At 43.8% G+C, this 14,320-nt stretch overlaps 1 protein-coding gene across 1 annotated transcript in view; it reads right to left on the bottom strand.

The window, feature by feature from the left end:
- LOC115474542 (extended synaptotagmin-3-like) overlaps nucleotides 1-14,320 on the bottom strand; it is a 161,736-nt gene that overhangs the window by 41,853 nt on the left and 105,563 nt on the right. Inside the window, exons 8-11 of the mRNA XM_030210044.1 lie at nucleotides 7,394-7,514; nucleotides 5,072-5,248; nucleotides 2,968-3,050; nucleotides 542-590 (exon numbers count right to left, since the gene is read on the bottom strand). Of these exons, the coding sequence (XP_030065904.1) occupies nucleotides 542-590; nucleotides 2,968-3,050; nucleotides 5,072-5,248; nucleotides 7,394-7,514 (430 nt within the window). The remainder of the gene's footprint in view (nucleotides 1-541; nucleotides 591-2,967; nucleotides 3,051-5,071; nucleotides 5,249-7,393; nucleotides 7,515-14,320) is intronic.

Here is a 14,320-nt window from a genome sequence, read left to right as displayed (position 1 = left end):
AACAGCGTTCAATAGTTTCCAAATGATAATAAAACAATTTCACATTAAAAGTGACTCGACACAACGTTGTGTTTCGGCCACATGGCCTACATCAGGAGTCTTGTAACTAAGGTCAACAGTCAATTAAGATTGGTTCCAGTCTTTGGATAGCCTGGCTTATATTCCCACCTTTTTTATTTTCATTTTACGCCTCGTGGGATCTATTGAGTTCTCCACGTACGTGGATTCTCTCTAGACCACGCACATTGTTATAGAATACGCTTGGATTTTGGTGCGGAATGCTAGGCGCGATATATAGAATCCGGCAGTAAATGCGCAGTGCTGCACTACAACCCCTCTCCCCTTTCCCCGCCCCTTGCATGGCACTACCTGATAGCACTATACAAAGTAGCGCAATGCAGACGCATTGGGCCTGCGACTTGGGTGAGAGGGATGCTTTTCTCTGTGGTTGTCAGTCGGGTTACATGAATTGCTAAGCGCTGTTGCAACCAAAACACTGTCTATATATAAAAACTTGAAAACACAAGTCAATAGATTTTACCTCGTCAACAACTCTATCTTCCATCACTCCCCCTAGGCATATGAGCAAGCTGTAAAAAAAACAAAACATATATACAAATTAAGTCTAATCTAATCTAAATAAATAAATGAGCTGCAAAACATTAATTGAACACAATGCATATGTAGAAAGATAAGTACTGTAACAAAAGTTATCAGTAACCTAAACTACATCTACCAGTTCTAAGTGATATTGTACAGCAAAGGACTGCCATTATGTCAGGTTTAGGGGGAAGCAAAGAGCCAGCGATGCCCAGCTGACCTTACTGCACAGTTCCCCAACAATTACTGCAACTGTACCACAGGAAACAGACAGCAGGGCCGCCGACAGACTGAGACGGGCCCGGGACAGAATAGTCATTGCGGCCACTGCCGCCTCCTCCCCCCCCCCCCCCAAATCGTCATCGCCGCCACCGCCCCTCCTCCTTCCCGCCTGAAGTACCTTGGCTGCGCGGCTCCTTCCTCTCCCCGCATTGCCTACCCCTGCGGCTGCTTTCCTCAGGTCGCACATAGTCTCAAAACTGAGCATGCGCGGCCTGAGGGCCCAGCAGCTGCTAGGCAGGCAATACAATGGGGGGGCCCGGCACCGGAGTTTTCTCTCTCCTGATCCTGTCAGGATGCGATCACCCGGGTCCCGTCAGGAGCAGGAGAGAGAGAGATAGACCCCTGCGCCGGGCCCAGAGAATTTTGCCTCCCCCTGTACCCCCCTCTCGGCGGCTATGACAGACAGTGTATCAGGTACTGGGGGAGGGGAAAATGGGCTGGGAAAGGTGTGTCGATGCTAAGGAAATAATTTAAAACAAATGTTTACATCAATTATTTCCTGAAAAAATTACTTTTGTTCCCCACCAGTTGTAAAATGTCAGGATGTACTCCACACACAAATTCTGACAAATTCTAACCAGGTTTGCCGCAATGCACACCCTAGCTTTACATCTTCAGTAGCTTCCAAAAAAACACTTCATTTGTGTTTAGTAAAATTAGCTGGGACAGCCCTGCTTATCCCCTCTTGAAATAACCTGTTTGGCAATTTCACAGAACAGCAAACTCAAGAAATGATCAGGCTTTGAGAGAGAAAAACAAAAGGATGTCCACTACATTTACAAGTAATTTTGGAAGAATTTAGGTACATATTTCTTTCACAAGTGTAAAGCCACATTCTTGTTGAGATCTGGGGGCTCTCCTGCACAGAGGAATGTGTGGTAAGTAACTAAGGGATCCTTTTACTAAGATGTGATATGAAATGGGTTTAACGCATCCCAAAGCGGAACTTTCCCATGCACTAAGCTCATTTTTACCGTTCCCACCCCCCCCACCAAAAAAAAAGGGATATTTCTCTTATTTTAGGACATAAGAATAGCCATACTGGCTCAGACCAGTGGTCCATCTAGCCCAGTATCCTGCTTCCAACAGTGGCCAATCCAGGTCACAAGTACCTGGCAAAACCCCAGATACAGTAAAACCTCGGTTTTCATTGACTTCGGTTATCGTCGTTTTCGGTTTTCGTCGTTTTTTTCTTTGAAAACTTTGTCTCATTTTCGTCGGTTGCCTCGGATTTCGTCAGCGTGCCCAAGAAGGCAAGTGACCCCAGATAGTGCCTTGATACCTAAGGTCCTTATGGTGGGGGATTCCCCTTCCAAACAATAATACGCCAAGAGGCTGAAGGATTCATCCCCCAACAAGTCTTCAACTGTGATGAAACTGGCCTCTTTTGGAAGTAAATGCCATGTTAAATAAATGTTCCTTTATTCTTTACATTAGTCTTTTATATTCATTTTATATTAATTTCTTATTGCCTCGGTTTTCGTTGGTTTCGGATTTCGCCGATTGTTTTCAGACGGATTATCGACGAAAACCGAGGTATCACTGTAGTAGCAATTTCACCATTAGCATACGGGACTTGCAAAAATATTAATGCAGAAGCATGCTCATGTCAATGCTCTTCCACAGCCATTCCCTGCCCGCGCCACACCCTCTCCCAAAAATAATTTGAAAAAAAATAGTGCATAATTAGTACGCTACAAATACGAAAAATACTGCAACTCGCTTTAGTGCGTCCTGCAGTAGGCCTTTTTCGGTGTGCTAAGTCCACATTCAGGCTAAGGGTATCTTAGCAAAATGGCCTCTAATTAAGCTGTAGCTGTTCTAAAGGGCACAGATTGCATTTTTAAGGTGGTAGGGCACTGTGTTCTTTTTTTGAAAATTGTTCTTGTTATGTTGACTTGATCAAGCATTGACAAAAACCTCCCCCCAAAACTTATCACACACAAATAGGCCCATTACACACAGATGGGTAGTCAAATATGGGGAATAATGCTGGACTCTGAAATCTGATCGCTTCTTCCCTTTTCATACAATGAAAATATCTTATATCCTGACAAGAAATACAGAGTATTTGTCCTTAGTTACCTGCCAAGGAAGTCGTCTTTATCCGGATCTTCGTCATACAAATCAACTTCTAGGTCCTGACCAGGAACCTCATGAACCACAAACTGCAAATAAAAAACAAAAATACATAACCCTGGGTGTGAGAAATAATTGTATGTAGTGAGACTTGGACTTCAGAAAGACATTTTGCTTCTCTAAACAAAAGGTCTGGAGTCTTCCAGGATGGCAATGAAACACTGCCAGGCAGTATCAAACCTATGGCTAGATTTTACCAATGAGTGTTAATATATTAACACATTAATGCGATTTGACACAAGTTATTTAATGCAAGTCCCATTAATAAAGGGGATTATTTACTAACTCGGCACATGTTCACGCAAGTCCCCTCTGGGGAAGTGATAGACCTCTTTGTAGCTGAAAGATAACGTGCCTTAAGTTCAGGTTCATAAGGGCAAGTAATTAAACATAAGTACATAAGTATTGCCATACTGGAAAAGACCAAAGGTCAATCGAGCCCAGCATCCTGTTTCCAACAGTGGCCAATCCAGGTCACAAATACCTGGCAAGATCCCCCAAATGTACAAAATATTTTATACTGCTTATCCCAGAAATAGTGGATTTTCCCCAACTTCATTTAATAACGGTCTATGGACTTTTCCTTTAGGAAGCCGTCCAAACCTTTTTTAAACTCCGCTAAGCTAACCACCTTTACCACATTCTCTGGCAACGAATTCCCAAACGTCAGTGGCAGACTGGAGTACTGGGCAAATATTAACATAACACAAAACAAAACAAACCAGACCACTTCCCCAAGATCTGCATCCACATCCACACTCCATGCACATTTATCATTTATCTCTCATCTCTCTAAACCAGGGCTTCCCAACCCAGTCCTCGGGACACACTTAGCCAGTCTGGTTTTCAGGACAGCCCCAATGAATATGCATGAGCTAGATTGCAAGCACTGTCTTCATTGTATGCAAATCTATCTCATGTTAAAAAGCAGGGGTCCCAGCAGGAGAGGGGGAGATTAGGAAAAGGATGGATGTGAAACTATTGCAGCTAGGCACAAAAAGACAGGAAGATCAAAGTACAAAATAAAAAGCAACACACACACACACACACACACACACACACACACACACATATAATTGGGCACATAGCTCAATACATTATCCCACACACACACACATATAATTGGGCACATAGCTCAATACATTATCCCAGTTCCTGAAGACAATCCCTCAAAGGTACAAATAGGGAGAAAAAGATCTGCTTGCCATCGCAGTCCTGGAGGCCCTTGGTGCTTTTTTTGTTGAAACTACTGCAGCTGGCATTTTCACCTCTGTGAGCTACAGCCCACCCCATCCCACCAGCAGATTCAGCTCATAGAAAAATTCTGTGGGACACCAGTTAGGAAACTTAAGGATGCATGCATACCAGGGGGTAGCCAGACCTCAGCGGGAGGGGGTCCAGAGCCTGAGGTGGGGGGGGGGCACAGTTTAGCATGCCGCCGACCCCCCCGCCACTTTTGACCCCCCCTCGTTGCCGCCAGGTACCTTTGCTGGCGGGGGTCCACAACCCCCGCCAAAGTCTTATTCAGCGCCGGTCTCCAATGCGTTCGCTGATCTGTTTCTGTGAGTCCTGACTCCTGACGTCCTGCACATGTGCACGCAGGACGTCAGGACTCACAGAAACAGATCAGCGAACGCGTTGGAGACCAGTACTGAAGAAGACTTTGGTTGGTGTGGGTTGGGGACCCCCACTAGCAAAGGTACCTGGCGGCGGGGAGGGACGGCAGTGGCAGTCGAAAGTGGCGGGGAAGGGTCAGCGGCGGGGGGGGGGGGGGGGGGGTTGAAAGTAGATGGGGCCAGGACTAAATCTGTGGGGGCCCATGCCCCTGTGGCCCCACCTAGCTACGCCCATGATGCATACATACACCTTCCAACTGCACAATACCACAGAGCCACATTTTTGATGTTCTTAATAATGCATTAAGCTCAACGTTTTACAGTAAGTATCTTCCCCCCCCCCCAAAAAAAAAAAAACCCAACATCTCCTCAAGTGCAGGGAAGATCAAGTACAGACCAATGACCATCATCCAGGAGCAAAGAAAGTGCCATACCTCAAACATTTCGTGCCATTTGGGGTTCAGATTTTCTTTGATGGTTTTAGTTCTGAACATCTGGGTGCCCACTCGTACCACAGTGTACGGATCAGATTTGCCTTTAATTATTCCCCGCAGATAGGTGTCTTTTGGTATGAGGTCCTCAGCTTCAAAAACATGAACTCGCAAGACTCCCTAAAACAAAAAACAGCTCATAATAACTAAGACCTATCTAAACTAAGAGCTTTCTCAGGGAGCAAAGGGTACACAGAGTTCAATCCGTGTAAGCCCACCACCAGGTAACTTGACTGCATGACCAAACTTGCCTCTATGGCTTTATGTGTCACTGCTACTTAAACCAAAGAACTTCAACGCACATTTGCAACCGATAGGTGGGAGTATAATAAGTCACGGGAGTTGTAGAAACTGATGATAGATCAGAACCACTCAAGTTCATCTAGTTTGCCCATTTGTGGTTGCCTACTGTCCTGTCACAAGCATTACTCATTCTTGACTTTTCGCTTCCTCCCCACTATGAAGGTCCCTTTCTATCTGTCCCATGAATGCTTGAATTCTGCTGCTCTTTGGCTCTTCCAATATTTCTCCGACACGGTGTTGAACACCAGAATAGACTTCCAACGAAGTCTATTCTGGTGTCCCAACACCCTCTCAGAGGAATATTTTCTCACATTCTTTGAGTCACCTTCCTTTCAAGCTCATATAACCATCCCTTGTTCATAAGCTTCTCAAAATTCTTCTTCTGGTCACTTCCTATCATTTATTTGTAAAGAGCCTTGATATGGGTCAAGGCCGTTTACTCAGTTAGGTGCTGCTCCACAACATCTAGAACGTGGGGAGTATTATGGCACCAAGGAACCTCATAACTCCTCCTCCTGTGGTTTTCCGTAAATCAAGCCTTTGAAAATGGGGTTGCAAAATCCACATTAGGGGCTGCAATTTGTGGGTCATGAAAAAAAATCCTCAATGGCTGGTGCCTCCTGACAAAGCCCGCACTGTAATTAGGCCTGAAGGGCCAGGAACAGCATCATGGAGGCCTCCAGGGGGGTTGTGTGCTCCTGTGGCCCCAATAGTGGGGTTGCGGTCAAAGAATATTTGATAAGCACTTTCTTAAAAGCAGGCATGTGAAAGTACAGCATCCCCTGGCCCTTGAACACACATAGAGGGGCATTTTCGAACAGGGACGCCCATCTCTGAGAATGTCCCCGTGAAGGGGCGGGGCATCCCGTATTATCAAAACAAGATGGGCATCCATCTTTCGTTTCGATAATACGGTCGGGGACGTCCAAATCTCAACATTTAGGTCAACCTAAGAGATGATCGACCTAAATGTTGAGATGGTTGACTTTAGAGATGGACGACCTCGGTTTTCACCAATAATGGAAACCAAGGACGCCCATCTCAAAAACGACCAAATGCAAGCCCTTTGGACATGGGAGGAGCCAGCATTCGTAGTGCACTGGTCCCCCTCACATGCCAGGACACCAACCGGGCACCCTAGGGGGCACTCTAGTGGACTTCACAAATTGCTCCCAGGTGCATAGCTCCCTTACCTTTGGTGCTGAGCCTCCCAACCCCCCCCCCATAACCCACCCCTACAACTGTATACCACTACCACAGCCCTAAGGGGTGAAGGGGGGCACCTAGATGTGGGTACAGTGGGTTTCGGGTGGGTTTTGGAGGGCTCACATTTACCACCACAAGTGTAACAGGTGGGGGGGGGGGCTGGGTCCGCCTGCCTGAAGTGCATTGCACCCACTAAAAACTGCTCCAGGGACCTGCATACTGCTGTCATGGAGCTGGGTATGCCATTTGAGGCTGGCATAGAGGCTGGAAAAAAATGTTAAAAAAATTTTTTTTTTAGGGTGGCAGGGGGTTGGTGACCGCTGGGGGAGTAAGGGGAGGTCATCCCCGATTCCCTCCGGTGCTCAGTTCGGGCACCTTTTCGAGGCTTGGTCGTGAAAAAAATTGGACCAAGTAAAGTCGGCCAAATGCTCGTCAGGGACGCCCTTCTTTTTTCCATTATCAGCTGAGGACGCCCATCTCGTAACCATGCCCCCGTCCCCCCTTCGGTACACTGCCGACACGCCCCCGTGAACTTTGGTCGTCCCTGCGACGGAAAGCAGTTGAGGATGCTCAAAATCGGCTTTCCATTAAGCCGATTTGGGCGACCCTGAGAGAAGGACGCCCATCTCCCGATTTGTGTCGGAAGATGGGCGTCCTTCTCTTTCGATTATGCCGCTGATAGTAATTTAAAGAGATTTTACATTTGTTGTTTATCTCCGAAACCAGAAAAATGCCTCTGGAGCAGAGAAAACTTACATGCGGGAGAGGAAAGCGTAGCTGGGCCACATTCAACTCATTTGATAATGGGATTGTGAACCTGTTTGGCAGCACGAGGTATGATGCAATGATGTTCACAATCATATCGTCAGACATATCACTAAAAAAAGAAAACATACAAGGGGAATACAGACAAGGAGATATTAAAAGCTAGCATAGGTAACACATCAAACTCACCATTCTACAGATTTAGTAGAGACATGCTTACTTAATGCACCAATTCCCTTAATTTATACACCATTCTTAATCCATTAGGAAATTAGTCTCTTTGGAGTCCTTTTACTAAGGGGCGTCAAAAAATGGCCTGAGCTGTAGACACGTGTGTTGGACGCACACAGGTCCATTTTTCAGCGTGCCTGCAAAAAAGGCCTCTTTTTTTTTTTAAAGCCGAAAATGGGCATGCGGCAAAATAAAAATTGGCGCACGTCCATTTTGGGCATGAGACCTTACCGCCACCCACTGACCTAGTGGTAAGATCTCACGGGTTAACCGGGCGGTAATGGTCTACGCGAATACGCCAATTACTTCCCGGTTTCTGCTGCGTGCCAGAAAATTTCCGGCGCGCTTGGTGGATATGCGTAAAAAATTACCGCCCGGGCAACGTAGTAGCCAGGCAGTAGTTCAAAACTGATGCACATAGGATGCGTGTACGCGCCTTAGTAAAAGGGCCCCTTTATTTTTAATACACTTTGGAAACAGTGATCATATATACATATAAAAAAAAAGATTACCAATTTGTGTTACAATCTAGGCCACTTTAAAGACAAAACATGGCAGACTGATTTATAATAAAAATAAACATACAGGGCTAGATTCTATATACGGTACTTGAAAAATCCACAAGGAAAAAATAATACGCCTAGGTGTAATCTCTAAAGTACACCTAAATTTTACAGAATATGCTTAAATTTCCACATGGTATATAGAATCCGCTGAGCACCTCTCCACGTGACCAAATTTAGTTATGGTCACTTATGCCACGTTTTACTTGGCATTATATTATTCTTGGACTTATTTACCATCCCTTTCCTAATAATTCCTAACATCTTGTTTGCAGATACTGGCACTGAATAACCCACACACTTGGTGGTCTTCTAGGAGTTACCCCGATACCACAAATATTCAGTGGCGACACCCGTGTTGCCACGATTTGGGTTTCTGCCAGGTACTTGTGACCTGGCTTGGCCACTGTTTGGAAAACAGGATACTGGGCTAGATGGACCACTGGTCTGACCCAGTATGGCTACTCTCATAGGAGCCAACTCTGTGGGTGCTGTGGGTGCTTAATATTGAGAAAATTCCTTGTATGTGTCCAGGGAGGGGTTATTTCCATTGGGCTTAGCACCCTCAATAATTTTGAAAAGTTGGCTCCTATGGCTATTCTTATGTTATGTTCTTATATTTATTTATTTGTTGCATTTGTATCCCACATTTTCCCACCTATTTGCAGGCTCAATGTGGCTTACAATTTCGGTCATGGCTTTTCGACATAAAAGAGAAAAAAAAGATACAATTGGTATAACATGGAGAGCATGGATAACATAATAAAATTAAACAGTTAGGTAAAAAGAGAAAGCTTTCAATTGGTATTACATAGAGAACTTGGATGACATAATAAGATTTAACAATCGGTAAAAAGAGAAAACATTCAGAATATCAAGTGGTGATGCATTATAGTACTTATTAAGGATCATTGTGGTATGCCTTATTAAAAATATGAGTCTTCAGTGATTTACGAAAGTTTATTAGGTTGTACTGTTTTCAGGTCAAATGGCAATGCATTCCACAGCTGCAAACTCATGTGTGAGAAGCTGGACGCATGTATTAATCTGTATTTTAGTCCTTTACAACTGGGGAAGTGAAGATTCAGGAATGTGCGTGCTGATCCTTTAGCATTCCTGGGTGGCAAGTCAATAAGGTCTAATATGTAGGCCGGGGCATCTCCATGAATGAGTTTATGAACCAAAGTACATACTTTGAACGTAATACGTTCTTTAAGAGGAAGCCAGTGTAACTTTTCTCTTAGGGGTTTGGCACTTTCGTACTTTGTTTTTCCAAATATAAGTCTGGCTGCAGTGTTTTGTGCTGTCTGAAGTTTCTTGATGATTTGTTCATTACAGCCAGCAAAAAGTGCATTACAGTAGTCTAAATGACTTAGTACCATTGATTGTACCAGATTTCAAAAAATACTCCTTGGGTTTTATTCTTTTAAGTTTCAACATTGAATTATATAACTACCTGGTTAACTTAGGACAGTCTCTTTGCTATCTAAATTCACTGAATAGTTATCTGGGTACAGCCGCTGAATACCAGTGATGCTTGGGCAACTATGGATTCTGCCCTGGGCCACTCTAGCACTAGCCAGATCATTGAACAACAATGTAACAGAGACTCCTAGTAGATTAAATAGAAATACTACCACACAATCATCTACTTCAAAATATTAAATTGGGTACATTGCCAAAAAGCTACTGATAATAAAAATATATATATCTCGCTCACTAGATAAAAATGGAGAAAAAAAGACCTCAAGAGCAGCATCGTTCTTGAGCATCTATTTTTCATGATCCCTCCCCCAAATCCTGGCATTCTAAGTAACCACCTAGTGCACCTAACTTAATCACCGGCTCTGCCTGGATTGAATTCCCAGGTCAGGTGTTCTGATCACTGGGCTGGGCTGGCCTGAGCTGGGGATTCTATAGAAGTTGTACTCACAGGCCCCAGGGGAGGAGGGAGAGTAGGGAAGATTCTCATCCATCACACCAACACAGTAAAACCTAGTGACTGAATTTAGGGCCTACAAATGCAGCATCCTGGAAGGAGCCCTAGTTTATGGCTCTTGGACAAGAATATAGCAGAGCTACACGACTTGGGGTAAAAATAAAGGGGGTAAAATTTCCAGGTAGTTGGAAATGAATGCTTATGGTGCCAGATCTCAGCCCTGGTTACGGCTGAACTCGAAGCTCAGGGAGCTAAGAGGAAACTCATGGGCCAGAGAAAAGAAGGAAAACCTCCATCATGCACCACACTACTCAAACCTTCCCCTACTCAAAACTCATAATGAGAGAAATAAGCCAGACCACGTCTAGTCCACAGTAGTACGTTGGCAAACTATTTTGTGGACGGGTAGATTTAGAATATGCAAAAGCTATGAAGTAACAGCAGCTAAGCTGGGACATTGACAAGAGGTCTTGTGCTACAGACCTGTCCTTCAATGAGAAGCAATGATTAATACACATTTCACTGTAATACAGTCTAAGCCCTTTCCTAGTAAAACAGTTGCCATCAGGAATGTACCTATATACAAGGGGCTCTGCTAGTGGATCAGTTGCGTTCTATGGACCACCTGTTACAGGATTTGAAATTTGTTATATTGGAGGTAGTATCATTGAGACGGGGTGGGATGTCTCTCATTTGCTGTTGAAGAAAGAACAATGTTGGATATACTTTTGGCAGTCTTTTCATCCAAAGGGTTTAAATCAAGATTTAGAATGGGGTATGTTGGTATGATTGGAGGAAGTTTAAACTTATTTGTCCAGCTTATGTGACGTGGTTTCCTCGCCATTGTTAGTGATGGAATGGTTTTAGCAGTTGGATGTACACAGCCATTTCTAAAATATAGATGTAAAAGATTTGGTAACATTATATATATATATATATATTTGTAAAGTTTATATACTTTTGTGAATATTGTAAATGTTTATATATTTTTTTGTGGGTGGGAATTTCAGTAGACGATATGAATTTCACTCTCTGAGGAACCCAATTGTATGACGAAACCCCGTGCTGCATTGGAGTATTTAGAGTATTTTATTGAATGAGATCTCCATAAATGGAAGACTCTTCTTAGTGAAAACATTAAGGAAGATTCCATCATTCAGGATGACAACATAAGAAATTTTTGAATTGTGTTATTTTTTCATATTTTGTGAAAGTTTGCATCATATGGAGGTTTGTTTCAGTGTGCGATGGTGAACTTAGCGGTCACGTTTTGTCTAGGTGACGTAGGCTTGAGCACACTTTTTTTTCCTCCATATATTGGAGGAGTGGCCTAGTGGTTAGGGTGGTGGACTTTGGTCCTGAGGAACTGAGTTCAATTCCCACTTCAGGCACAGGCAGCTCCTTGTGACTCTGAGCAAGTCACTTAACCCTCCATTGCCCCATGTAAGCCGCATTGAGCCTGCCATGAGTGGGAAAGTGCGGGGTTCAAATGTAACAAAAATAAAATAGATACTATTGGAGATTCTACGTGGAATGTTGCTACTATTGGAGATTCTACATGGAATGTTGCTAGTCCACTAGCAACATTCCATGTAGAAGGCTGCGCAGGCTTCTGTTTCTGTGAGTCTGACGTCCTGCACGTACGTGCAGGACGTCAGACTCACAGAAGCAGAAGCCTGCGCGGCCACATTGGTGATCTGCAAGGGCCGACTTCTACATGGAATGTTGCTAGTGGAATAGCAACATTCCATGTAGAATCTCAAATAGTAGCAACAGTGGAGGAGTGGCCTAGTGGTTAGGGTGGTGGACTTTGGTCCTGGGGAATTGGGTTCGATTCCCACTTCAGGCACAGGCAGCTCCTTGTGACTCTGGGCAAGTCACTTAACCCTCCATTGCCCCATGTAAGCCGCATTGAGCCTGCCATGAGTGGGAAAGCGCGGGGTACAAATGTAACAAAAAAAAAAAAGTAAGTTTAATATGAGTTTATATAGAGATTATTATTATTTTCTGGTCTTTTTGCTTTGTTGTTGTTATTGTTACTGCTTATGTATAGGTGCCCAGGTGAGATCCACGCATATAGTCTAGGCGCATTTACAACAGCCATACAGTTTGTGTAAGCATGCATGCCTATGGTCCGATGAAACACAGATAATTTATATAGCATTCTATAAGTTACGTGTTTAACTGTGCCTCTCCCAAACTCCACCCACATGCACACCCAACCTGAAAGTATGCATTCTAAGGTATGCAAGAATAGCAATTGGGCTGAGTTTTGGCATATATGTACACACACACATATATTCTGGTAGTCTAATGGTTTACGAGCATATCTGGTGCCTCACGATAGGTGCCTTCTTTACAGAATCACTGACCATGTGCTCAAGTGAGCTTATTGTCAAACAAAAAGCTTTCCAAAAAGCCATATGCAATTCACAAACTTGCTGTTTCACTAAGTTTACATCTCCAATGTGACTCAAGCACATGAAGAAATATTCCAGTCCAACTCGAATGTCAAGTTGTTCCAATACTGAACATGTTGGCACATGATGCTCATCATCTTTACAGACGGACGATCAACGTGTGTCTCTCTGAACTCAAGGCCAGGAAACTAGACCAGAGGTCCGAAACAGCAAATCATTATTTATTTATTATTAGGATTAATTTACCGCCTTGTTGAAAGAATTCACTCAAGTCAGAGTGCAGTAAGAATAGATCAAACATGAGCAATAGGCAATTACAGCAGTAAAAATATTCAAATAACAATACAAAGTATGGCATAGTATACTGTTTACAATGTCAATACAATATGTAACAGAACTGTTTAATTGATAGTGAAGGGTATAAGCAAAGATGGGAAATTGATATACCACCTTTCTGAGGTTTTTTTGCAACTACATTCAAAGCGGTTTACATATATTCAGGTACTTATTTTGTACCAGGGGCAATGGAGGGTTAAGTGACTTGCCCAGAGTCACAAGGAGCTGCAGTGGGAATTGAACTCAGTTCCCCAGGATCAAAGTCCACTGTACTAACCACTAGGCTGCTCCTCCACTAGCAATGTTCCATCTAGAAGCCTGCCCTTGCAGATCACCAATGCGGCCGTGCAGGCTTCTGTTTCTGTGAGTCGGACGTCCTGCATGGACGTCAGACTCACAGAAACAGAAGCCTGCGCTGCTGCGTTGCTGATCTGCAAGGGCAGGCTTCTACATGGAATGTTGCTAGTGGAATAGCGACATTCCATGTAGAATCTCAAATAGTAGCAACAGAATCTCAATAGTAGCAACATTCCATGTAGAATCTCCAATAGTAGCAACATTCCATGTAGAATCTCAAATAGGGAAAGGGAAGTGGGACTTGATATACTGCCTTTCTGAGGTTTTTGCAACTACATTCAAAGCGGTTTACATATATTCAGGTACTTATTTTGTACTAGGGGCAATGGAGGGTTAAGTGACTTGCTCAGAGTCAGAAGAAGATGCAGTGGGAATTGAACTCAGTTCCCCCGGAACAAAGTCCACTGCACTAACCACTAGGATACTCCATATAGATAAGTAAGAGAGTAAGAAGAGTTAGAAAGTGAGGTGACCGATTTAAAGAATGTTGGACATGAGGTCAGAGAGATGGTTAAATATTATCTCAGCTAGGGCAGGAGTGGATAAACATGTCCCGCTGCAGTATGTGCAGCCCCAGTCACTCCTTGTGTGTGTGAGTGAGACTAACAAGTTAGTTACTTCTTCCAGTAAAGGCTTGGTTGAAGAGCCAAGCTTTCACCTGCTTCCTGAAGGAGAGATAGTCTTGTGTTAAGCGGAGCCTTTCAGGCAGTGCTTTCCAGAGTGTGGGGACTACTCCGGAGAAAAAAAAGAGATCCAACACAAAAATAAGTTATTTGTGTGATTTCTAAAGAGTGGTGAAGTGTATGCAACAGGTTATCTGTCTGTAGTTTTGTTGCTAAATAGGTTACTGGCATTTACTGTAATTATAACCAGCTCCAGCAACTCAACGGCAGAGGATGGAAAAATCCCATTAATGCAACAGACCAGCACCCTCCCTTTTTTTTTACTATCATCTCACTGCGCTACCAGCTAGTCTGGACAGAGTGCCAGGAATTAACAGGAATTGCAAAGGCTCCAAATATCTACAAATATACCAGCAGCTTCGTATTGCTTGATGGCATTTTCTGTAGAT

Source organism: Microcaecilia unicolor, chromosome 7, assembly GCF_901765095.1.
Source record: "Microcaecilia unicolor chromosome 7, aMicUni1.1, whole genome shotgun sequence".
NCBI classification, from domain to species: domain Eukaryota; kingdom Metazoa; phylum Chordata; class Amphibia; order Gymnophiona; family Siphonopidae; genus Microcaecilia; species Microcaecilia unicolor.
The sequence above is the reverse complement of the archived record's forward strand: the minus strand, read 5'-3'. Positions and strand labels throughout refer to the sequence as shown.